Below are 26,843 nucleotides of genomic sequence, written 5' to 3' on the forward strand. Positions count from 1 at the left end.
AATTTTTGCATGTGTGTGTGTGTGTGTGTAAGAGAGAGAACGTGAGAGAGCGATAGCACACCAACAGACCTCACGTTGCTGTCGCAGCTGACTAGGCAGCCCCATCAGCACGACTCTCACAGCGAGAACAGATGGCGAGGACTTACCCGCTAAGAAACCCTCAAGGCGCACACACCCAGAAGTGACACGGTGCAACACGAGAGCTTCCTTTTGAGCCCGCTGACTTCTCTGTCCATCCAAAAAATGAGTCATTAGTATCCTCCAACAAAATATTTATGCGAGTGATTCTGGCTGGCGGTATGCTTCAGCAAATCACCTGAGGTCATGAAATGGAAGCGCACATCTCTGTTCCTGAAGCACTTCAAACAGGAGCACTTCAGCTTGCACCTTTGTCAGTTTGTTCTACATATTTTTCATCTCAACTGGTATATTAAACTTCCACTCATCAAAGACACGCAAATCACCCCAGGAATGATTATTTTAATATTTATGGTAGATTTAAATTGCCGCTATTTCTAGAAGCTAGACTACTCTCTCAAATCAAGTGGACAAGTTGAAGCTGCACACCCAAAGAACAGAAATTTACAGGTGAAACTGTGCAATAATTATATTCATATAACTGAGTACCTTTATCTTTCCTTTGGAGGGTATTAATGTTCTGTTTTCTAGATTGAACTAAATGATTTGTGTCATTACTGCACATCATTGATAAAAACATGTGCCATGACCTTCAATGTAATCAATTAGGACCCATGTTTGCTCAGAAATTGTTTCTTACAAATGCTTATTTTGATTTTTTTATTTTATTTTTACTTTTCCAGTTTTTCCATTTTCTTCTGACCTCATGTTTGCATCAGAGATGCGCCGGCTTTAGAGGTTTCTAAGCAAAGACCATTAAAGTATCTGAGTTTAATCTGATCTACTCGGCCTCGTCCAGATTGAGCCTGCACCCTTTTATAGAGGATGTGGGCGTAATGGATGTGTCCAAATATGTAAGGGTTGCTTTTTTCTCGGTCATTTTCTTTCCATTATATTTCATAAGCACAAAATATGTTTTGCTTTTAAACATAGCAAAGACCTTGAACTGTCTCACTGATGAAAACTAATGAGGGAAAAGTTGAGCATTAGCAAGACTGCTGGAAATCTCTCCTGTAGCATTAAAGAGGCCCAAGGCATCTGACCCACATGCTGAACTACTGTCTGCTCTTTGTATAGCCACTGCATCGGAATTTCATTTACGATGTGCACCGTATGGTGAATGTTTTAAATGACAGAATAAAAAAGTCTTAGCCTTAGTCTAAGTCTGAATTACCACCCATCTCTATGCAATCTGGGTACTGCCTCATTTTTTACAGTAAAACATTGATTAACTTGGAGCGGAATAAATATTACAAATCCGACCCATTAACCATCAATTAAAAAAATGGCAATGATGCAAAAGTTAAGATGACAACACTTTTTAATCAAAACAGAAAAAGAGAATTTAACAAAGAAGACAGAATGAATACAAACACATGACAGGCGATAGATACTACTGTGCTGCTTTCTATAATCTTCTGGATAATGTTCGGATCTTCTTGCGTAAGCAGACAATCCATTAACTGTTGGAAGAGACACACAAAACCTTTCTAACTTTATTATAATAAAAAAAAGAGAATAACATTCAGTGTGTGGCAAAAAATTAAGCTGAATGTCAAAACGGTATCAAAAAACATCTTCTGCTCGGTCCAGTGTTGGCTAAGGATCATCAGGTTTGTCACCTGGCGGTCCGCATGGTTGAAGCATCTTCTCCATCAGGTTGAAGCGGACCCGTGCTTTGCTCTCGTTCTCGGAAACAGAGAAGTAATTGAGAAGGTCAAAATGTCCCATGTAGGAGCAGTAAGAGTCTCTGTGCTGGTTGACGAGCCATTCCCATTTGCTGGTGTCAGCATGTCCCGTGCCGATGTACTTGGACTGAAGATGCTCTAGTTGACTGTGGATGTTATATCTGTCCGTCATTCTTGCTTAGATGAGTCTGACAGCTTCTGAACAGGAGAGAGAAAAAAAGAGTCAGATATACTACAAATGCATACATTCACACAGAGACAGAGACAAATAGATGACTTACTAAAAGTAAAAAAAAAAAGTGATGCGGACTGTTCGTCAAATATTACTAGTACAGTATGCGTAGTACACGAGGAATATGTATGAATTTATCATTGTAAGAGTAATTCCTGTCTCTACTTGAACCGCTTACGTAATTGATATAGTCATAAAAGTAATAACTCGCGAGCTTCGAATTGCTTTCTAGCACTTTTATAAAACACGAATAGCTAATAACTAGCATGCTAACGTTCGTTGCTTTCAATAACTTTACGCATGCTAGCATGCTAGCGGGTGTTCACCCTCAAAAAGTCTTCTAACCGAAATTTAAGGCGCTGTTTGAATGAAATACTCGATGCGATAAAACAACGTCCAGAATAAAAAAGATACTCACTCGATGAAATGAAAACAGTTCAAAGATGACAAAAGCTAATATTACGGAGACGCGCTGGCGGCCCGCCGGAATGCAATGGAGCAATGACTTCCGGTTAGTTCCCGCTGTAAATGGAACCGTGGAGGAACAAGGGTTGGAATAAGTTCCCACCCCCAAATTAACACGCTTATTTGATACAGACGTAACAACAGTGCGAGATTTAATAGAAAAACAGACAAAACATTGATGGTGGAAGAGGGAAAAAAATATTATTGCACTCTTAAAGCTGTCTGTAGTTAAGATGCAAGTCAAGTGTGATTTTGTTCAAATATTACAGAGACACTTGACAGGTTTCATTGATTCCCATAAAGCAACTGACTTGATCCTCTCAAGGAGGATCTTCTTTGATTTTGTCTCCATGAAGATGATCACTTCTTCCCAAGAACCGTGCAGATGGAAGTTAGTCGCATTAATCAATTTTATGAGACTACTCCTCCAAATTAGAATTTGAATTGAAGAATAAGCTTTCATACCTATCAAAACACAAGGCCAAATTTGTGATCCTGCCTCTCCTTAAAACAAAGTCTAAGTTACCATTAAGAAACTGTTTTCACAAGCCAAGTCACGAACGGAATATTTAGTGATATTTTGGAAGAGCAGTCGTGCAGAATCATGCGAATTTACCGTATGTTCATGTCTGTCCGAGAGCAGGCCGGATATTCAGCAAACACACTTTTCCTGTCCTGTCTTTTCTTGTTTTTGCATGCTACCATCAAGCAGGTAGATGTAGATTTATTTATTTTTTAACAGCGCTATATACTAAAATAATGGGCACATGGGGGTAATAATCAAACTGATTGCCATTCTTCTAGCGAACAGACCTGAGAACTGCAAAGCAAAGCACTAGCTGGAGGAAAGGGTAATGAAATCAACTGGATGGATGGGATTATTGCCTGACTGGATGGCTCCTGTGCCTCATAGTCCTGCAGAGTGATAGCCTAGTAAAAAATGGAGTCAGCAATATTTTCAGTGATTTAGACTGGCTGCTTAAGACGGAGCCCATTGCCAACCGCCAAGTGTCTGAGGTAGATAGAGAGAAGAAGTAAAAACAAACTACACCCCGCAGACTTTTTACAGCGATGGTTGGTCGATCGACGGACCAAGGAGACAGGCCGTTATCCAGCTGTCAGGCTTGCCAGCTTTTGCTGAATGGCTGGTTCACTGGCAGGCAGAGTGTTAAAGTGGGCAGCAGCCGCTTTACTGGACTTGTTGGTTTGTTCCTCTTAGACTCTTACGCCCTCGCTTTTTGAATTAAAGTTTATTTCACTGCACTCTTGGCAATCCAATCCAATACTCTGAAAAATGATTAAATGGCAAGGGGAAAAAAATCATTTTGGTGTTCCGAGACATTCATTCATTCATTCATCTTCTACCACTTTTCTGCTTTGCGGCTCACGGGAGTTGCTGGAGACATGGCAAACATTAATCTTGTTAAACACTTGTTCCAGAGTCCTGATGTTGTGCATGCTGGTTCGATGGTTGGTTGCTGGGTGAGTGCAGTCACAATTTCTGCTCTGACATTTATTTCACAACTAAATAAAAATGGACTGCACACACTGAGCTGATTCAGCATCTTGTGATCGATAAATATTGAGGTCACTTCCGTCACAACAAGAAGCAGGTTTTACACTACTGCAATCATTTGGTAATAAGTTATAGTTCTAGGATGTAGTAAGTGACTGATGGTAATAAAAGCTCTTTCCTCATACTGCCAGTTGCTGGATTTCAGCCATGGCCTGTCTCCTTATGAGATACTTTTCCCTTCATAATTCATTTTTATTCCAGGTGATTTTTCCTCATCGCTCAGTGGAAATGGGAGATTTTGCATTTGTAGAAAAGACAATAACATTTAGGTTAAATTGTATTATTATTAAATAAAAATGAGGCATTCAGTGAGATTCAGAGGAACATTTTATTTCATTTGCACTGATTAGCAGTAAAATTATATACAGTATATCGTTACAGAGTCCTGCAGAAATCTTCATGTGTAAGTTAGGTTACAAGAAATGCCATTTCAAGAACAGAATAAAGCAGAAGCTAAAACATAATTGACTCCTAAGTTATGTAAGCAAGCAAACAATGGAGACAGGAGTTCAGGTCATCAAATTTATTTTACTTTAACCAGTATACCCTATGTCCTGTAGGATGGACCAGATGTCACCTACTGAAAACTCCATTACATCCATTACACACATTACATCTCCTCCTCTGTCACACAGTGTTTTATTTTATTGTGGAAAAAATAGCTTATGATCTCATTTAGCTGCTGAACTTCTTTTTTCTTGAATGTTGGATGATACATCTCAGAGAAAGTCTGAGTGCGGAGATCGTAATCCAGGAGTTTTATTGTTAGGTGATAATATTTATCCTACACACCTTTTTTCTCCTTTTTATTTTTTCTTGTGCAAAAAAATGCAATACACAGCATAAAAAAGTGACAATTTGATCACAGATTTTATTCTAGTATTTGTTCTAAATAGTGTAAGTAAACAATATTTTGTAAATAACAAATGTATGATAGACTATATTCTTTAATGAGTTAATGAAACCAGTGATTGCAAACATTCTGTTATATGTACAGCATGACATTGAAATATATATATATATATATATGTTTTTAAGTCAAAATCACAGTTTATAAAGTTCTAAGGTAATAACTGGAGACATTTTGTACACAGTTTTATGATTATATATCTCTTCTGTTAACAACACAGATTCAAGATACAAAAGCTTTTGATTTAAAAAAAGAAAAAACAATACTTTACTTTGATAAATACAATCATGTTCGTATTTACAGCATGTTTGAAGCAAACACAAGCAGGTATAGCACAAAGAACAACACTTAAGCACAGTCAGTTCAGCAATAATGTAGATTCCTGCTTCACTCACAAGTAAATTTATTTAACGTCAATATGTGGAGCAAGTTATCTCACAGCGACCAGGTGATGTCACAAAAATGTCTGTGTGCTGCACAAACTGATCTTCTTTGCTGATTTAGAGAGTTCGCTTTTCAGCCCAAACCCCGGTAGGATAAAAAAAAAACTGGCCTTCCTTCTTTTTATTCAGAAGCAAGAGATGAGTAGTGGAGAGAAGAGGAGAGGAGAGGAATTGTTTTTCTTCACACATTCAAACACTTGAAAAACTAAGCATTAGAAGAAAAATATAAATCATGTCACAATAAATCTGCATACATAGAAGTATTTATTGATTGATTGATTTTTTAAATCTATACACAGTAAGGCAGATCAACCAGGCAGCCTCGTATCTTGCCTTGTTTAATTGCCATTCATAAATCCATCTAACTCTGTCCGTCTTTGTTGTACATACTCAAAACATCAATGGATTAATGACACTGGATCCAGTAGATCACAATTTGGTGAAGCTGCATGAATGGTTATTTAGTACTCTGTCTTCATGGTTTTGACGCTTGGTTTTCTTTTTAGTTTACTCAGACTCATTACTGTGTGCCATTTGGGATGAGAAAGAAGTCCCGACCATGCAAATAGTAACGGGCCCGCCCTGATGAAATGCTGCAGTGAAGCATCATTGAAGTGGACTGTACCACTGCAGCTCAGTCCAGGTTCGGGTTCGGTTGCATGGGAGCGGTCAAAGTCCCGTGGTGACCTGCGTGATCTCTGAGTTGGGATCCTCGTTGGCAACGCTGCCACAACAGCGAGAGTCCACCGATGACCCCTCCAAGGCTAGTCATACCTGCAGACGTAAAGTATGTTACTGTAGATCAGGCTGCATGCAGTTTTTAAACCTTACATGTGATTACACTTAAAATGAAAGTTAGAATTTGATCAGAGAGCTTGCTGAGAGATCAGTGAGAATACTGATAATACTCAGAAGGGGATTTTTGCCAAGTACACTTATACCTGCAAGGAATTTGTCTTGGTATCCTGGTGCAAGTGTGAAAGAGTGATATCTTCAATATACAAAAAAAACATGCTTCTCATTATTTTACATCTTATTTCTTCAAATTTCGATTGCGTGCTGCAATGATTTCCAACCGACGACATGTACCTGTTGATTGGACCTTCCCCTTGTGTTTGGGCTGTTGTGTTCGCGCTGTGGGAGCTTGCGGCTAGTAGCTCCGGTTCGGGACGAGTTCTGCATCTCCAAAACCGAGGGACTCGTGCTACAGAACTCACGGAAACAACGTTTGAAGTTCTCATCCAGGTAGCCATAAAGAACCGGGTTCAGACTACTGCAAAGGGCAAAAAAAAAAAAAAGGTCACAGTTTATCAAATTGACGTAATCAATAACAACACGATATCTCAGTCTTTCCTGTTAAACGCATATTTTTTCTTATGATAAGATTCATGTTATCTACGGCAGGTCATCCACTTGTGCGACGGCCGAAGCGTACCTGTTGGTGTAGCCCAGGGCGATGCAGAAGTGCCAGGTGATAGTCTGAATTGTGGAGCTGGGAAGATCAATCAGCGCTGTGATGATGACAAAGATGTGGATGGGTGTCCAGCATACGATGAAGACGGCAACCACTACCAGGACCATACGGGTGATCCGACGCAGGTTCCTGTCCTTCTCCTGTATATGTGTGTGTGTTGGGATAAAAGGAGTACAGGGTGAGTTTCGGGGAAGACCACACAAATAGGACAGCAGGTGAAGGTGAGGTGGGGAAGATAATGATGATGGATGAAGGACAGATGGATGGATGGATAAATAAAGAGGACATAAGGATAGGTTCAAGGAAAAACTTGACGATAAAAGAAAGCATAAGGATGGATAAGGCAGGGCGCGTAGAGGGAGGGACATTAAAAGGAATGGAATAGGAACAATTCATCTTTCACTAATTTTCCTATTTCATCCTCGGTAACTCTGCCCTCTCCAGAATGTGTCCAAGCCCTGCAGCCAGTGTTTAGTGTTCTCTAATACTAACTCAATAAATACTATTGTCAAAGTGGCGTCTGAATCATTTCACCATCTAGAGCAATTCATGGAAACTGAACCACAGCATCATTTTTTTATTGTTTACTGTTGAGAAAATTTGATACTTTGCACTTTGCTTCATTGCTCTGAACAAAAAAACAATCAGTAAATCTTTTAATTAACAGCCACACAGTCGATAACAGATTTCACAAAAGCACCTGATTATTTCTCACCTTGGTTCATGTTTTATAAACAAACAAACAAACAAACAGATTTGTCGTCACCTGGGAGCCTGACAGCATGCGCACACTCTTCAGCCTCAGGATCATGAGGCCATAGCAGACGGTGATGATGAGGACGGGCATGATGAAGGCAAAGATGAACACGCAGATCTTCAGAAGGGTGTCCCAGTACCAGGATGGGTGGGGGAAAATCAGCTTGCAGTCAATGTTGCTGTTGGCTATGCAGAATGAGGACACACACACACACACGTGTTCACACAAACATTCACTATTCTAAAAAAAGCTAATCTTTATCTGTTAATGTTAATGTTGTCCTTAATTCTAAAGGTCAGACACAAACACACTTCCTGCACACATAGCAAAAGCATCTGTAGGAATGACGTTACGCCTGTGTGAGCGTGCATACGTGTAACGGTGGTGGAGGCCATGAACATGACGGGGAGGCCGATGGCGGATGAGAGTATCCAGTTGCAGACGTTGACTATCTTGGCATTGTGCGGCGTCCTGAAGTCCAGAGCTTTGACTGGGTGGCACACGGCAACGTAGCGGTCAACGCTCATGGTCGTGAGCGTGAAGATGGAGGTGAACATGTTGTAGTAGTCGATGGACATCGCCATCTTGCACAGCACCTCCCCAAAGGGCCAGGTCCCCATAAGGTAGTTGACGCTCTGGAAGGGTAGCGTGCTGGTGACCAGAGCGTCAGCCAAAGCCAAGTTGAAGATGTAGATGTTTGTGGCCGTCTTCATTTTAGTGTATCTGCACAGAAAGCAAGGATTTTTGGAATTGTATATTATATATTATTATTATTATTTTTATTTCCCCTTAGGAGAAGATACATGGATGTAGTGAGGGAGGACATGAGAGTGGGTGGTGCTGGGGAGGATGATGCAAAGGACAGGGTGAAGTGGAGAAGGTTGATTTGCAGTGGCGGCCCCTGATGGGACAAGCCAAAAGAAGAAGATGATTATTTCCCCTGATAAAGACCAGACCCCTCAGTGTTATTATACAGTAGAAAGAACCCAAGAACAACCACATTCAGGGGCGCTAACCCGTTTTAAGGGGGTCGTTGACTTACGACCTATGCGACTTACGACCACATTGGTCTGTTGTTTTTTTGTCTGTTTAAGTCGCGTTTTTACGACATACCGGAAAGCGAGCGAATCGAGTGTTCGACAGTTTCTGCGGTCTCACCCACGATGTCTGCCGAGAGGAAATTGTGTCTTCTTTGTCTCTCTAGTCTCCTCATTTACAGTATCATGACACAGCATAATATCTTTAGGGTAATTTAACATGGCCGGATTTGCGACCAAATTGAACTATGACCAATCCATCGGAACCAATTGTGGTTGTAGTCAACGACTACCTGTACAATAGTTTTGTCACTCTTTGCAGTTGTCCTGTACTCTTTTTTTTTTAAAGTCTATAGCTACAAGATTTGAATCCTCTATCTTGTTGAGGTCATTTCTCCTTGTAGTCTTTTTGTAATTGTGTACCGGTAAGTCATATTAGTAGTCCGTTTAATGGCTCTTCTCAGGCTGTGTGTCTTTGTGGCCACGCTCTGATTCTACAGTTCGGAGAAGGGTCGCGCCATTCCCACTGAAACTGTAAACTTCATCATAAAAACATCAGTCTCGCTCTCTCACCACATAATGGAATTGTAATTTCGTTAGTTGCTGAATATTTTAGATTGACGATCCGGTTAATTGGTTTTTCAATTATGGGTTGAGAAAGCTCTTCTATTTATGAAGGTGAATTAACATCTTAAAAAACCCCCACTGACTTTACAAAGCAGAAAACAGGGCTGTATTTTGGTTATGAGGTATGAAAGACACTGATATGCAAATGTGGCACAATTACATTCTCACAGTTACTTTTTTGGCTTAAGTGTGTTACGAGAAACAACGTGACAAAAAAATAAAAAAGAATTCAGATTTTCTTCTTTTGTGTCAATGCAATGTGACATCATCTCTGATTTAAAACTGTCTGTACATTCTTTTCTTTTTTTTGTAACACTCTTTAATATTCACCTGGGAGCTGGTCTGGAAATCTGAGTCAATAAGTCATCATGCTCATAAACAACAGTACAAGGTTTAAGTAAATGAACATTGTCCTCTTTGCTCCTGGACCGCTGGGACAGCACAAGGACAGAAGCAGAGTGCCAAGAAAATATTTATAGTCTAAACGTGTTGGGTAGAAGCGCTGCTGCCGACGTGGAAACAGAAAGGCTCATCAAATTGCATGCAGCAAAATGCATTTCTGAAAACTCTCATTATAAGCAGCAGAATAAGCAGAATAGAAAATATAGATGACAGCAAAACTGATTCCCAGTCTGTTGTAGTTCTGAAAGGTGATCAAGCGAGGATCAAGGACTGTCCCTTTTATAGATATCACAAAATGTTCTCACAAGCAATATTTTTCAGTGTTAATGGGAAAGGATGTGGAGGACAGAGAAGTGTTGATAGAAAGCAGAAGAAAGCACATGGCTCCATTAGGACTGTAGTCAAAATATATTGTCAAGCATATTGCCTGTGGGTTATTCATCCCAACACAGGGACAAAATCCCAAATGAAATATAAATATAACAATCATTTACAGTCTTTTTTTGGGATTTAACACAAATTCATGGATAACATCTAATCTTCATGAGAAGAATTGTGATGATAATTCACATGGCACATGAGAAGATCTCCACATTCAAAGTGAATCACGTCACGTTAATCAAGCTGCCTTTGTTTTCTCATTGTGTTCAATGTAAGAAGCACTTCTACTGCTGATTGCTGCAATCAGGTCTATGTCTGAGGGTTATTATAAAATGGCACATAGTATAGAATTGATATGGAGCAAATGACCTCAGAAGCTAAAGCTATAATGAAGCAATTTGGGAGATGCTCGTGCGAAAGGCACTGGAATTCCACCGTGAACTGTTAATTTTAAGTCCTTTTCAATTTCGGGGATTTTCCATCAAGCTATACCAACAGCAGCTGTTGGCCTGCTCAAACTTCCAAAGGCATGGTGTGTCAGATTATTTCCTGCCACCGGGCAGCTGCAAGGCAATGAAAAACCTTTGGAAGTTTTATATAGGCTTAACGCCGAGGTGGCGTTGTGATGACATGAATTAGTCCGGTTTGAACAAAGCCGGGTCCTCGAGAAGGGAATTAATTTTGCTGCTGCTGTGTAACACCTGCTTGCAAGAGGTTAAAGTGACAGTGATACATCACATCTTCTGCTGTTCACCTTATTAAATCCCAACTGTTACTATGCCTGTGAGGTAATTTAGTTCGGTTTTGTTCTAGTCCCCTCCTCAATAATCCCTAATCCGCTTAACAACCAGAGATGACAGTTTGCCGATTAAATTCTGATTGAATTTAACACCGACGGCTTAAGTGTCTTTGTTATTTCAGACTTTATTTGCACGGGGACTGAAGTGCGCCCCGCGATGAAGTAAAAGCCGTCACCCTTTGCTGAGTCTTTGCTGTGGCGGAGCTGGAGGTAATCACCTGCAGCCCCTTATTGACTTTGTCAGTGTTGTTAACATGGCTGCAGACGACAGGCTTATTGATGAACAGCACGCTGCATGGAGTTAAGTGACCTCATCCCATCATGCATTACCAGAATGGAGGTATTTTATTCATATTTCTTTCTTTCTTATTGTCGGACTGTTTCTTTCAAAGGTCCTTATTGTTGGTTATCAGAACATCCACTTTGTAAATCTGTTCCCTGTCCAAATATCCATACTTGTTTTAACTGGCAAGAATTTACATGCGCTTAATAGAAAGCAAGTTACATGGATAATCGCTGTAGTAAATTGTCACTTGTAAATCCGTAAATGCATGAAACAGATCAGCAATGATACTAATCAAGTATCATTATGGAGAAAATGCACATTCGTTTTCATTATGAAAGAAACCTTTGACTAGAAATACAAAAAAAGAACAGAAAAAACGTGTTTGTTTTTTCCCCCATAAAGTGAATAACTGATAATTAAACAAGTCTCCAGCAGATATTCAACCTATAACTACCAGCAGAGAGACAGAAATAAACAGACAAAAGTAAACAATTTGTAATAGTCAATCTTCATTTTGCCGTTTCATGAATAGAAAAATGCTCAATAACGGTTATCCTTCAGTCTGCCTCTGAAATACTGTGGTCTTTTCATGGACCACTGAAGCACAGAGGCCGCAGATTGATGCACGCTAATGGATCTTCAAATTATCCAAAACAGCCATTTCAGAGAAATCATGTTTAATTCATATCCTTTCATCAACCCATTATCATGTTCCCCACCTGGGAAGTGAGGTCTCTTCCTTCCTGCTGTTTCATCTGTCTTTATTTCTCCTTAAACGAGCTAAATACTAATCTGGTAATGAAAGTAAATCAACCATGTGACAATACTGATGGGAAACAGATTTGTAAAAAAAGATTGTGAACGCACATGCTCTGAGTTGAAAGAGCAAGACACTTCAATGGGATCTCACAGGCTGTCCTCTCAGACACATTATTATAGTCGCTAGAACAACCAATTTTCTCATTTGATAGCCTTCATTTGCATAAAAATACTCTTACCCAGGTAGGATGTGTGAGGATTGGTTGTTTTAATATGCAAATATTCACTAGAGCTTAATGCAGTCCTTTGGGCAAATTTTTAATCATGATAAAATACAATGTTTGGGCTCCTTCTCCTACATTATATTAAAAATGTGTATGGCATCTATAGCCTGAACTCCTAATAAGTCTCATCTATTGCTGAAACTGCAGTAACACAAAAACGGACATACATTATTCACATACATGTTAAAACTCAAAAACTCTCCTCCGGTACCTGTAAATGTTGCATGTGCCGCTGCTGGGCTGAAGGAGGTCAGCCCCAGCCCTTCAGTGACAAAGGATGCCCTCATTATTCAAACCAGACGATAATTTCAGAGCCCAATTTCCTTCTTGTTCAATCAAACACACACGGGTGACGATGGGGAACAGTCACAAGAGAGAAAATGCATTTGGATGACAGAACATCAATAGTTCATAAATATGGAACATGGCATGCAGCGACTTAAACGTGTTTCACTGTTGAACCGTGAAGGAGCAGAAGAGAACTTTGTGACAGGTGCGATGATGTCGACACAACTTCATTATTATAATTTACATTTACAACAGTAGCGACCTTTTCTTTTGAGTAGCTGGCAGCAATAAGAGAAACCTTTGATTCCCTTTTTGCCAGACATTGCAGCATGTTGTCATGTAGAACGTGGAGTGTATGCGTTCTGTTGCTGTGGGGGTCGCACCAAACATTTAGACTGTTTTCCTGTGCTCACTTATTCCCTCACACCCTTGAGCTAATGCTGTCTGATGGGTTCAACATCGGCCACTGGATATATAATCCACTTATGTGTAATTCTGGGGCAACACTCCTCTCAAGAGGCGAACGTTGAATCTTTAGGGATAAATTAAAATGTTTTGCTGTTTTGCTGTTGTGTTTAATTTTGTTCACAGGATGATGCAAACACGCCAAAGCAAAGTGATTGAAAGAAAAGAGCTCTTAGAATATTCAGTGGAGTGAAATGAGAAGAAAGAACACAGTGGCTGTTGAAACTCACAGCGGGAACATCGGTCAAATAATTTTGATAAACAATTCTAAAAAGAAAATAACTTCACAATTAAAGCTGCTGTGAAAGCAAGAGGAATTTATGTGTGGATGTTTGAAGGGTGGGGGGGGGATTGCTGAATCAACATCATCAACAAAAATCGTCAGATTTCAACAAATAAAATGAATGGTCAACAGTTTAGACAAGACCAGAATGACTTTCGGAGCTGTTGCTAAACAGCAGACTAAACACAGGTCATCACAACCCGGAGAAGCTGGCCAGTGTGCATGCAGCTTCGTGCATGATTCATGTGCTGCTGCTGCTGCTGCAGATAAACTATTAAGTCCTGGCTGCAGAAAAGAGGCTGCTCTTGTGAACACACACTTGTGCCGGTGACTCTGAACAATGACATCGTCCATGCACAGCGTGACGAGCGTGACGGATTCGGGTGCGCTGGGCGTTACTGACCGCTGGAGATGTTTCCTTTGGTCATATAATAGTTCCTGACAGACTTCTTTCAGCAATAAGAGGAAAAGGCTTGAGCTATCAGAGACAATAAAAGAAATGATTTTCTGTCTACATGACGGAGGACACTTTCTGCTTTATTGGTGCAGATGTTTGCAAACCATATTTCTCCCTAATTATTGGTTTTAAACGCTTGTAAATCATTTCAGTAAATGGTAGTCATTAGATTGCCACTGCTAAGAATATGCTGCAGGAGGGGGGGGACCGATCTGACTGTACTGTAATCTGCAGTGATGGAGCAGACATGACAGGCTCTTAATCGAGCACTGAGACACTATAGGAGGGAACAAATATGATTACGGTATTCCACACTATATAATACAGGTGTTGCACAGGAATAATAAGGATTGGGAAGATTGCGAGGCGAATGGAGAGGCTTGAGCCATTTCACCAGTGCCCACCACCATCTGGAAAATTGTACTTGTTATACTTGTATTAACATCAATTTGAAGCTATTTGCAGCTTTCAGCTTTGGGTTATCCAAACTGAAAAAACTGAAGCTGGGTAATATGTCAGGAGGGATCAGTGCAGAAGCTAAGGCAAAATAAGACTTTCTCAATTTATATATATATACTGGTATATATATTTTCAGTCCAGTATGATGTATGATGATATTTGTGTACAGACATTCTCATGATTCAAATCAATAGTTTGGTTGTCAAGCCTTTTTCACACACAAAAAAAATCCATAAAAACAGAAAATGTCAGCCTCAAACCAGGATTGTGTTGATTTATTTTCAAATGCAGTACTTCATCCCTTCCCATGTCTCTCGCTTTCTCAGTTTAGATTTGGAAAAGAGACAGCGGCACAGATTGTAGTGATTTTCATGCTTTAATATGATAAGATAAGTTCAGAGCGGGATCAGGTCATCACAAATTGAGCTGGCTCTGCAAATCACTTTTTGTGTTGTGCTGAATGCACATTTTCTAACATTGTACTATCACAATATGCTGTTTAGGTAATTGTTGCCCAAGTTGCGCTGATAATACAAAGAAAGGATTCAAAGACGATGCATATTTGAACATGCCTTTTTAACATGTAAACTGTTGTCGCACCATTCAAAGCACGCACCCGGATGGTGAGAATTTCACTACTCTGACCTTTGCTGAAGGACATTGACAGTTATTTAATACGATAATCACTCAACAATGAGAGGTGAGATTGTGGAATGCTCCCGATTGGCCTGACTGGAATTGATGGAAGAATATCAATACCCAAATTGATGCCCAAAGGCGAACTCCACTGGGGTGGGAACTTCGTAGATTTACATATTGATCTACAGTCACTGATGAGGATGGAACTCAACCCTCTAATAACACCTGTGAGTCATGAAAAGGGAAAACATCCATCCATGGAATGTTTTTCTCAAATGTAGCCTTCAATGCGTCTGTGGTGTGATTCTTTTGTGACTTTCAGATTTTGCAGTGGACGTTTTTTTCTTCCTCAGACTTCAGTGCAGCAGCAAGTGATGGATTACCAGTTCCAAATTTCATGTCTCCAGAAGATGATTGCAACTGTGGGAAACCAGTTTAAAGCAAGGACCCTAGCTACGACATCCGAACAACTGCGTGTATATGGAGTGTATTTAACAGGATAAAAGATCTGAAACAAGTTATATTAAGATAGTTAGAAAAGTTACTATAAGATGAGACACACTAAGATAAGATGATAAAATAAGAATAAACATTAAATTCACTGTCTGATCTGTGCAATGTGGGATAAAAAAAATACTTGCATGCGCATTGCAAGTGTGCAATGCTATATTATTAACATGCACCTTATAACAGAGTGGTGTGTGGAGTCTTAATCAGAGTGGGAGGTGCTGTGCTGTGCATGAATGAGCCTCCCCGGCGCCTTGAGGCTTGTGGCTGGATGATTCTGCTTTTGAACCGGCTCCTGAGTCGTTTCAGCTCCACACAGACCGGATGGGAGGGACTGTACTCCAAAGCTTTCAGCTTTCCTCTCATCCTCTCGTTTGTTGCTGCCTCCACATCATCCACCTCCAGGTCCGTCATAGAACTGCATGGCCTACCTCGCTGGGATATTCAGTTTGTTTGTGCCACGGCTCCTGATCCCTCCTTCCCAACAAACCACAAAAATAAAAGACGACACCGGAAGGAAACCTTTAGCTTCACTACGCACGTATTCAAGGATATGATGAACAGCCTGCTCTGCCCTTTCCTGTCGGGGGGGGGTATCAATATTGTCAGTCCAGTCCAATTTATCGTTTAGTTGCACCCCTAGGAACTTGTAAGTGTCTACAATCTCCGCCCCCTCCTTCTTTATGAAGGCTGGGGTGGGTGTGCTTCTCCTCCGCTGGCAGCGCTGTGCTGGAAATCACTTGATGAGGTATTGATGTCTTCGAGCCCGGATCCAGATGAATCTGAGACATCATGTTTCATTTGTCCCGCCAGATACGCCTTCTTCCTATTAAGAAAGATTCCATCCTCATTTGTGATGGGCCAGGCACAACCAGCTGGTATTATGCAGCTTGGACATTTGAACTTATAAGCAATCTATGTAGTAGTAGTGGGTGTCTACTGTCTGATTTTAATGTTAAGTCAAATATCACTGCTTTCAACATAGCGAGCGATTGAGAAACTAATGCAGTCACTTATTTAGGGTCTGCAAGGCTTTCAGAAGCAGATTAAAACACCACCAAAGCATCCAGCTGCAGGTTAATATCAGTAGCGGAGGTGCAGCGTCCCTTAGCATGATTCAATCTGGGCCATAAGGACATACAGTAAATGACCTCATGATCTATCATGCACTGCTCAAGGGTGTAAAATTCATTGTCATTCACTCCCGCAATTGGTTTTCCCATCTCAGGAAACATGAAAATTGGGAAAATCGAGACATACGGTGAGGCTGGTTTGGAAACAAGTTCGTCAGCTTGTTGTGCAGGAACACTGTCGTCGACGTCCTGCAGACGCTGCCTGCGGCCTCTGCGCCCTTAAATCCGCAGCTCATAAGTGTTGCATGCGGTTGCTGTCCGCTGAGCTCAACAGAACAACTCCCATTGAATACCGATGGCGCTCTTACTCTTCTGCTGTGTCCAGTGATGTTAAGGCGCTCATTAGTCACGGACGCACACAAACACTGCGCACACAATGGAACGACAGCCTAATTAACTCTCTTTAGTCGTATCTCGTAATTCTCTTCTTGAAAGGAACTTGGACTCAGTGCCACCGGTTTGTGTGCAGATACGCGACGTCGCAAGTTTTTGAAATTTAAATTTTTAAGGAGGTAAAAAAATGCACTAATAACAACAAGCAGCTTTATTAACCCGACTGACTGAGGCTGGGATTTGAATAGAGCTTCGTGACTCATGTTGTCCCGGGGCATATTTGTCAGTAATCTAAAGCAAACAAAGTGATTGCACTATGAAATTCACTCCCAAGTGCAATCATTGAGCGTTCAGTTTGTCGTTCAATCAAGTAATAGGCCGCTTTGTTTGGCGCTGTACAGCTGTTACAAAGGGTCAGGGAGCAAGGTCTCAAACGTTTGCAGGCGGCGAAGAGACTCGAGAATATTGAATCGCCACTGCGCCGTCGGAGTATGAATCTGAGGTTAGGGTTCACTGTTTAGATCGATAATATAATCATTTTAAACTCAAAGTGTCCACATGTTCTGCTAAACATTTAGGGACTTGGTTCCGTGTTGGTGCAGCTTAGCGAGAGCAACACAGTTTAGCTTGCACTCTGCACTGAAGCTGTGCCCGTGTAAATCTGAACAAATCGCTGCTCAGGTTCCTTCGTCTCTTTCTGCCCGGTCTCGTCGAGCGATTGCAGTGTTTTGCATAATGTGAAAAAATAAATTGCTTGGCATATTGTATGAATGCCATCATGAATGCAATGTTGTCTTGAAGCATAAAGAAACCACGAGGTAATATATAACATAAGGAAATCGTCTCAATCATGAAGCTTCGATATGTGATGTCGAATGGCGTTGCTGTCAGTCACTAGAGACAAAATATACGACAAACAGCACCCAATGCCTCCAAGCCTTTACATAAAGGTTATGTCCCTGTTGATTTAAGACAGACTCTACATTCTCATCTTTTTTAGATCCTTTACAATCAACACAAGCACTATAATGGATTTTGTGTAAAGCTTTGTTGTCAAGCATTGACCTGGAGTTCAACAGTCTGGCCATTAGTTGCTTGAAGCTCAGACCCGAGACTATTTGTCATGTCAGAGAGCCGCAGTTGTGAGGAACTCTTTAGAGAGACACATTAGTGAGGATCTACAACATTAGTCTTGTGAACCACATTGTGTTTACCACCACCATAACACCATACTTCATGTGACTGGCTTTCAGGCTTAAATATAAACAGCAAAGACGTGAGGTTTGGACGTTACACTGACATAAAAGAGAAAGGGTTGCGGATGTCTTGGCTCGAGTGAAGAAGCAACAGAATCAAGAGCGACTCCATGCCTCCAGTCCAGCAGAAGCAAAGGTCTCAAAGGAAAGCGTCCGACAATCTAGAAGGGCTTTGAGGAGACGTTGGAGTCATTTTGCACTCATAGAGCTCAAAACACCTCACAGTGTTTCCATGGTAACAGGAAGCACTCTCCGCTGATGGCATATTCCTCGTGGAACTCTGCAGTTTCTACACAACCGCAATTGATTTTTCTTCAATTGAGCGTGCAGACCTCTGGTTGTGTTTGCTTGCTCGAAAGAAGTTTGCGGATGTAAGTGGGGAGCAAACAGATGAGGGAAAGGACAGGGAGATAAAGAGTGAGAGAGAAACGTTTTATGGCATGAGGGCTATCATTACTCAGACAATGAGGGCAAACATTTCCTATCCGTCTCTGTCTCCATTTATGCTGAGAAAACTGCATTCGAGACCACAAATGCGAAATGGGGGTTGAAGTCAATGTAAACATACATTACAATACATTTGCCAGCAAAAAAAACACTCTGTGTCATTAGCCAGTTTATTGTGAAGCCACCAGAAGCGAAAGGAAAGGCCAGACCTCCAAGAGAAACAGAAAGATAGAGAAGAGGATGAATGTTACAGAATCCGGTGGACTGTGGTTCACAGTTACCTTCTTTTACCTCAAGCCTCATCTTTCAAGCTCAAAATGTTGAGGAGATCCATAAATCTCACAGCGATCCTCAACTCCGCACATCTCCATCCAAAAGCACGCTCCTTCACAACATCAGGATGAGGCCTAGTTCATTACCTCATCGAGAGAACGTGTTAAAGCCAAAGTCACGACCTTCGCACTTGCCATCCGTAGATAAGCTGCTATAGAAAACGTAATGCAGGCTTTCATGCCACCAACTGAAATATCACTACTTCTCTTGCATCCCTGGCAGAAAGCTGCAGAGGAAGAACCGGTCGTCAAAATGAAGGAAAAGAATGAAAACCAATTCAAAAACGCCTTTGCGTCCTTTTGTCTTTTCCATTCCCTTTGTTGCTATTGAAATGCCAGCGATACTGGTGGAGTAAATGCATTTTCACTGTTGCTGCAGTCGCAAAGTCGGCCTTTAGAGCATTTCATTAATTGGAAAACTGAAGTGATAAAGGGAAATGTGTTGGCGGGCAAGGGGGGTGGGGGGGGCTTGCAGCGTGATTGTGCCTGGTTTTAAATAAGTGCACTATACATAGCGTTTGGTCCACACTCTGCATCCATTCTGTGATCAATAACCCAATAACCCAATTGACTTCATCATTCTGGGTTATGGTGAACCCTGTCATGTTACATATACCTTACATATTAAGATGTAGTGCGGAACCAGCAGGCCATGCCGGGCTTGGGTTTGTACCTGAAATGCTTAAAATGGATGCCCCAAAAGTGAGTTCAACACTCACCGGGGTTCTTCATCCTCCAGAGAGGTGTGAGATTCCTATCGACTGTTTTTGACAATGATACTCATCACAGCCTTGGCCAATCAGCTTGAACTCATTTATAACTTGGACGAATACCTTGGGACGGAGCTAAGTGTGGAAGTACTGGCTGTGCTTAAGCCTCACAGGTGGATGTTAAGACAGGTGACTGCAGCAATAAACTTACAACCCACCCACCCCCACTAACATCTGGTGTTTGTCATCAGGAGGAAAGCGTACAATCAGCAGCTTGAGCACATTAAGCACACATTTATTGTAAGCAACTAGGAGGCACGGTGGCGTAGTGGTTGGTGCTGTTGCCTCACAGCAAGGAGGTCATGGGTTCATACCCATTTTCAACATGCACTTTCTGTGTAGAGTTTGCATACGCTCTCCATCTGAATGGTTTTTCTCTGGGTACTTTGCCCCCCCCCCCCCCCCCCCCCCACCGCCACCCCCCACCTTTGGAAAAACATGTATTAGTATTATTAGGTTATGTTGGCCCATAGTGGCGGCGTGCTCAGGACTAACTTTCCATTCTAACCTTGTAATTTCATTGTACAAATTATATAATGACAATAAAAGCTTCTTCTCATCTTAATTATGAAATGCCTTTTCAATTGCAATCCTAAAACATGTCATGTCTGGCGTATTTATATATATGTGTGTGTGTGTGTGTGTAAAAAACAAACACATGATCCACTCGGAATGAAAAGGATTACAAGTGCTTTCCGGAAAGTGAGCATGTACTTCATGCTGCAGCTGCCTAGAAACAGAAGAAGAGGAAGGAGATTTGCAGGTGGTAGAAAATAACAATCACCTTTTTAAATCGGTCGTTAATGTCATTTCAATTGTAAAGCTATATTTAATCTGGCAAGTTAAGCAATTTAAATCCTCTGCTCAGCCACTCTTCAATCGTTCAAAAACAAGGTAATCACAACTCGGAAAAATGGAGGCGGATCCCCTTCAATTATATCTCCCTTCTTCTCAACTGCCTCTCCATCCATATTTCTCCTCTCAATTCTTTTTTCCTCCTCCAGACCTCCAGCCTGTCCACCGATCTAGGCACCTGTCTCACCTCAAAGAGGCTCATTCGGATCAGCCTGGGAGCGTTTAACAAGCATTGATGTGTAATTAAAGGCCACCAGTTAAATCCGGTGGGCTGATGTAATTAAAGCAACAGGTCATTTTAGATGTAATTATGCCCTAAATGAACACAAAGGGACATTTATATGATTTCCATGAATTCCTACAGTGAGTATATATTTGGATAAAATTAGCAATGTGTAAAAATGGGAAGCATTCAGCGTGTGCCATTTCAAATAGTAAGCCTAATCATGAATTCTTTCTCCCTAAATAAATTTTCGCATTATCGCTCTCTCAGCAATGAATTTTGTGTCAAATGCCTGTCAGAGCAAATAAATAACCATTTTCATGTGTGAACATTTCTTTATGTATGAATACCTTGTGACCGGCGATTGAAGAGAATAAAAGCTCTTCCTATTTGAAGTATTTGAAGTTGAGACGTTTGTTTGAAATGAAGTTTAATACCTTTATTAACAGGATGATTAAGAAGCAGGTGGCATGAAAGGCTCGGGTCTTCGAAGCGGTGGGAAAGATGGAAACATTCTTCAAGTCTCCAACGTGCTGGAGGGTCCTGAGAGGTCGAGGACCATCTTTACGCACGAACGGCCACAGACAGAGCTGGCAGACCTGTCAGCAGCGCACACGCATGGGCTCCCCCGCCCGCATAAACACTCACGCACACCCGCACACACATCCTGACCTGCAATGTGGTGTATACACACAGCAACAGGTTGCTTTTATCGTGGTCATGTTACATAATGACAGTATTAAAGCGCAAAAGGCCTGATTGTGAGGAAGCGCGCATCCACACCTGTGCGTGTTCCGTGGGGGGGGGGGGGGGGGGCTTCTCATTGTCTTACCTGACGATGATGTACATGACCAGCACGTTTCCAACGAGCCCCACCACGCAGACTATGGAGTAGAGCGCGGTGATCACGATGGCGATGATCACGGGGTTGGTGTCGTCGTTGGGGCTGCGGGTCAGTCCGCGCTCCGCCGCGCAGCGCGTCTCCGCGAGGCTCGTTGTGTTGCTGCCGTCGGTGAAGTTCCGACAGAAGCTGCCGTTGCTGTAAAGCTCGGGGAGTTGGTTCTGATAAGTGGCGCCGGAGATGTTTCTTGCGCTCTCCATCGTCCTCGGTCGGTGCTGCGCGCGTTTCTCGCCTCGACTTGGTTGCCCTTCTGCGGACTCGATCTCGCTCCCGCCCCCCTGCCCCGCGCCGGGTGCTCGTCTGCCGCCGTGATCGGAGAAGTGCCGCGTTTCAGGCGCGGGACGGACCCGCAGGTGTCGTTAATTCTCACGGAGATGGAGAACGTAGCCACGCGTGGAGGAGCGGCCGGACTGACGGACCCCTCAAAGCGCACAGCGAGTCTGCACGGAGCAGAAGAGAAGGCGTGAAAAGGAATTAGTTGTCTCCCTCTCCTCCTTCCTCCACAGGTCCCTTTCTGTCTACTTTCCTTCGTGTCCTGTTTGCTATGGTTTTATACTTTACCTAACAAATGTTTATTCCTATTTCCCACATTTTTGTTTCCCGTTTTGGGCTTCCTTTATTCCTATATGCTTTTATTATCCTCTTGTGTCCTTTATTTCCAAAATTTCTCATCGTACTTCATTTTCTCCTTCCTTCCTTCCTTCGTTCCTTCCTTCGTTCCTTTCTTCCTTCCTTCCTTCCTTCCTTTCTTCCTTCCTTCCTTCCTTCCTTCCAATCTTATCTCATTTAATCATGTATCCCTTCTTCATATATTGATTAGAACCCTAAAGTTCTAATGTATACTCATCCGTTCACTCCTTCCTTCCTTCTTTCCTTGTAAATTTAACATTCCTTTATCCATTATCATTCCGAGCTCCATTCACCTCTGTCCTTGTCCTTTTCTTTCCTGACTTGTGCCCTTTAGTATTCCCTCAGCCCTCTGTCTTTCTTCATTTGTGCTGGAAGCAAGCCATACCTTGTAATTCTTTCAATGCATGCAGTGAAACAACCGAAAATACAGTAAAACATGAGAATGTAAATGTTGTTAGAATTTAAAAGACCATGACAACGGCAGGAAAATCTGATTACAGAAGTGTATGGCGCGACGGAGTCCAGGGATTATCTGTCAGGTTGCTTGTATACGTAGAGAATTTGTAATGAGACTCTCCACTTCTGATCTCTGTTTTCTGATCAGTGAAGCCAAACAGGGGAATGAAACATGATATAATCCAATTGGGATTCATTTTCATCAAGATAATGTCCTTGCTTGTCTCATTTCAGTGGCACGAAGTGGCCGAAGGTCTTCCACTAAACATTCTGGAGGCCCGTCTGTAGAAAAACTACACAATGTGAGTAGAACAGTTCTGAAATTTGTGTCACTTTAAATAAAAATATGTTGTTAGAATAAGGTGAACTTAGTTTTTCGCTCTGCGCTGATAGATAAATAAGTTATTGGTGTGAGACTGAGCATTTGTCTACAAGACAGTGGTGAGGCCAGCCATGATGGACGGCCTAGAGACAGTGGCTCTGAGGAAAAGACAGGTTCCAGTTCACCACACCCAGTGGACGCTGAACACACACGGCAGTCTACTTCTCACCCCATCCTGCCCCCCACCATCACCACTATCATATGCTCCACTGAGGGATTTCCTAGCATCTCCCACCTTCTTGAAATATGATGACATCAGGGTGGGTCCTAATTGCCAAACAGTCATTTCCATCGTTATTGTGCCAGTGAAAATATCGTTCAGTCGCTCAGCGTGAGGTCTCGCTTGGATGAAATATTCTTGTTATTTCCTCTGTCACCACATTTGTGTATCTCAGTTGGGAGATATGAGCTTCCTGCTGTTGCCATGGTGAGGATGAACATTACAGCACAGAGGCAACTCTTCCACAGGCATGTGCACGTCTGTTAATGAGATGTTATCCCGCAGTCACACCACATTGGATGTGATACCTTTGGTGTTAGATTGTAAAATCCACAGTGAATAGGAATGAACCAGAAGATGAAGAGTCAAGTAAAATCTTTACTTCTTTACAAATAAGTCAAACCGCAATAAATGCACCTGAACATTTTTATTTCATATCAAAAAGAAAAAGTAATTTGCGTTTGTCACAGTTTTTTGGGTGAGGAAAATTGTGTGTCAGGCGCAGTGAGGGATGAATTTTATGATGTTCTCATCTCTCTTGTTCCTCATTTCCTGTTCCTGTGTATTTTTTAAAGACAGGGGGAAAAAGTAGAAGGTTTGCTAAAAATGAAAGCAATAACTGTTTGGTCTGGTTTGACACATTATATATACGCACCTGCACAGAGACGCGTGTGCTGCCATCTCACTTTAACAATTCACTGCAGGGCATTCAAAAAGAAGACTTCTGGCTGTTGTGTGTCCATCCAAATGAGGCCTAAAATTATAACTAAATACAGCAAACAAAAAAATGAAAAATAAATAAGATGATCATAGACAGAATCCTCTGTGTACCTTTGGGGACACCGTATCCTTTCACAAAATCAATGAATTATTTTAATCAAATTGTGCAAAATGTACTACAGCATTAATCAAGTATAATTTACGCATTGTGAAGCCGGAACAACCATTACTGCTTCTTATTATATTTTCTTTTCTATGAAGAAATTGTAATATCTCAGACTGACATATCTGCTGGAGCATGTTCATAGAAAACATAGAACACCTATCACCACATGTGTTCTCAAAGATACTCAGACCCATATATTTAATTGCAAATCATACCTCACATCATTATTTACTTGATCTGGGAATGGGTAAAGCAACCTTCTCCATGCATGTGAGTCCCACGCTGCATGCTTATCGTAATGATGTCTAAAGCATTTTCCACGCATGAAAAAAGTACAAATTGAAGCATGTTTTTTCTAAACTCAAAAAGGCACCATCATCAGGGTAGAAGAGCACAGAAAGGGTTGTTTGTAAAAAAAAAAAAAAAAGCATCTAGCAGAGAGGAGAACATCTCCGTATGCAACTGGGAACAATGATTCATGCCGTGACGGATTCAGCCCATCTGCCATCTCCGCCCTGATGGGTACGTTGCGTTTCCTGAGCTGCTGGTATTGAAATGGCTGGTTGTTTCCATTACGCAAAAGGCACCGTGCTTCATGACGACACGCTGTCTCGATAAAGCAATTCATGCAGGAGGCAGGGTCATCCTGGGCTGCGATTGCATTGCTATTTGTCAAACAAGGCACACATTGATTTGGCCTGTTCTGTGTAGCATATGGATGCCAGAATACAAATATGAGTGCACCTCTATCTGCACCCGTCTTCACCAAGATCTTTAATGGACCCCTGGAGCTGTGTCAGATGCCCTCCTGCTTCAAAGGCCCCATCATCATCCCGGTACCCAAGAAACCCGCCATCACAAGATCAAATGGCTACAAACCTGTTGTCCTGATATATGTGATCATGAAAGTATTTTGAGAGACTGATACTGAGCCACCTGAAGCTTATAAAACGTAAACATATACACAAGTATATCCTCTTTGTGGAGCTACATTCAAAACCATCATCCCCGAAGTCCTTCACCAGAGGCTCCCAGTGCCCGCCCACACCTGTCAGGGCATCAGCAACTTCCTGAAAAACACACAACAGCAGGTGAGCCAGGGATGCATCACATCCAGGATCCAGGCTACACCAGGTCAGTGTAAGGAGTCAGGCAGCTCACATCTCAGCTGTCCTCGCGTCTTCACCACAACTTTAAATAGTTTCCCTTCTGGTCATTACAGAACCCTCTCAAGTAAAACCGCTGTCAGGCGATAAGGCTGTCAGTCTGATGAACTCAGAGAGTCGTGGGCTGCATCTTTATGACATAAACCGTACGATAGCTCTTGTTCTCTTCAGATACAACTTCCAGAATAACATCTACCTCACTGCAATACTGTTTTTTTTTTTCAAGTGTACCATTTATTGCACTTCTTATCTTTATGAATTTCATTTTTTTGCTCCCTTAAAATTCTCAACACCATGTACTTTGCGAGCAACTTAAACCGGAGTCTATAATTCCTTGTTTGTGTGCCCAAACTTGCCCAATAAAGCTGATTGAGATTCTGGTTCTGATGTCAGTTTCTTCATTAACAGCTAACCTTCTACATGTGAACATACATAATGGATGCCATGGCTTTCAGAAACAGCAAGACTCTTCGCCAGTCACCACCTCTGCCAAATGTGCATTTAAAGCATTTATAAGGGGAAAAAAATAATGTCATGTCTCATCCAGCAAGCAGTGAATTAAAGTTCATGGTCAGTAGTCAAAGCGAGCACTAAAAGGAGACTAAGAGCATTGGCCTTTCCCACCTTCAGATATTATTATGAAATGAGTCAGGATCCCATTTTGCCAATGCTTCCATTCAGTGTAAACAAGTGCAGGAACTTGTTGGTTCTCCGGAGTAGACCGGATACATCAGTCTGTGTAAAGTCTTGGTCTTTTTTGCTCTAAATGTTGTCAGATAATTTGAGAATTGCCAGAGGGGGGTCACATATTGCTCTCCTTCTTGCCTTCACTGTAGAGCTTCCAGTAAAATGAAGTCACTTCTTTTCTCCAGGGTGATTTTGGTATGGAGAGATTCAACTGGATTCTCTCTTTAAAATAATGATTACACATGATTGATACACGAAGATGGGAAAAGCATGATTACTACTCACATCTGGTGATGCACATGGCAGCACATCATGAGTGGGGATACCTGGGGGGGCGGGGAAACAGGTGTTTTGGATCTATCAACTGCACCAAACAGTAGTGAGCAGTCCTATTTCATTGCGGTTTGCTGCTTTTGATGCTCTGATGGTTTTTCGTTTGCTTGCTCCAGTAATGCCCAGAAGGCATTATTACACGGGGCTTTGGGTTTTCCTCTTAAAGTACTCTGTAAACAACCCTCCACAGTCAAGTGGTGACATTGAACTTAAAGTTTTTCTTTCTCAATGTCAGTGTACCTGTATTGCAGATTTCCTGCCATTTATACCTGTTGGTTTTTTTAATACCAAATTCATAGATTTTTTTTCTTTGAATCCACCTTCATCCTAATAAATCCACATAATAAATCCACACGATCCTTTATGTGAACCCTGCTCAATGGCAATGTAATTATTTTTAATCAGCATGGGCCGTGCTGTGCTGGTAGCATCCCAGCAGCAAGCATGTACACACTTATTATTCCACAAATATGGTCA

General features: G+C 41.7%; 2 protein-coding genes across 3 annotated transcripts; both read right to left on the reverse strand.

The window, feature by feature from the left end:
* Nucleotides 1-1,441: 1,441 nt before the first annotated feature.
* Nucleotides 1,442-2,550, reverse strand: LOC137915943 (splicing factor 3B subunit 5). Of its 2 annotated transcripts, none has more exons than XM_068759065.1 (2): nt 2,477-2,550; nt 1,442-2,024 (listed from the first exon to the last, which is right to left on the reverse strand). In XM_068759065.1, exon 2 carries the CDS (start codon nt 1,996-1,998, stop codon nt 1,738-1,740), a length of 261 nt encoding a protein of 86 aa, XP_068615166.1. In that variant the 5' UTR covers nt 1,999-2,024; nt 2,477-2,550; the 3' UTR covers nt 1,442-1,737. The 2 variants fall into 2 exon arrangements, with proteins under 2 accessions (XP_068615166.1, XP_068615167.1); XM_068759066.1 differs by having other exon boundaries at nt 1,442-2,021; nt 2,477-2,520.
* Nucleotides 2,551-6,086: 3,536 nt separating this feature from the next.
* LOC137915944 (mu-type opioid receptor-like) lies at nt 6,087-21,806 on the reverse strand. Its single transcript, XM_068759067.1, has 6 exons — nt 21,538-21,806; nt 8,057-8,406; nt 7,693-7,868; nt 6,888-7,066; nt 6,529-6,725; nt 6,087-6,226 (listed from the first exon to the last, which is right to left on the reverse strand). Exons 1-6 carry the CDS (start codon nt 21,804-21,806, stop codon nt 6,087-6,089), a joined length of 1,311 nt encoding a protein of 436 aa, XP_068615168.1.
* Between the last annotated feature and the right edge of the window lie 5,037 nt (nt 21,807-26,843).

Source organism: Brachionichthys hirsutus, unplaced genomic scaffold (assembly GCF_040956055.1).
Source record: "Brachionichthys hirsutus isolate HB-005 unplaced genomic scaffold, CSIRO-AGI_Bhir_v1 contig_808, whole genome shotgun sequence".
Taxonomy (NCBI): Eukaryota; Metazoa; Chordata; class Actinopteri; order Lophiiformes; family Brachionichthyidae; genus Brachionichthys; species Brachionichthys hirsutus.

Bases quoted from the DNA above. Each gene is read 5' to 3' on its own strand.
- LOC137915943 (XM_068759065.1), bottom strand. From the start codon at position 1,998: ATGACGGACAGATATAACATCCACAGTCAACTAGAGCATCTTCAGTCC.
- LOC137915944 (XM_068759067.1), bottom strand. From the start codon at position 21,806: ATGGAGAGCGCAAGAAACATCTCCGGCGCCACTTATCAGAACCAACTC. The intron at 7,869-8,056 runs GTATGCACGCTC...CATTCTGCATAG, and splicing joins GGCCTCCACCACCGTTACAC to CCAACAGCAACATTGACTGC. The intron at 6,726-6,887 runs GTACGCTTCGGC...TGCCCTTTGCAG, and splicing joins GCCCTGGGCTACACCAACAG to TAGTCTGAACCCGGTTCTTT.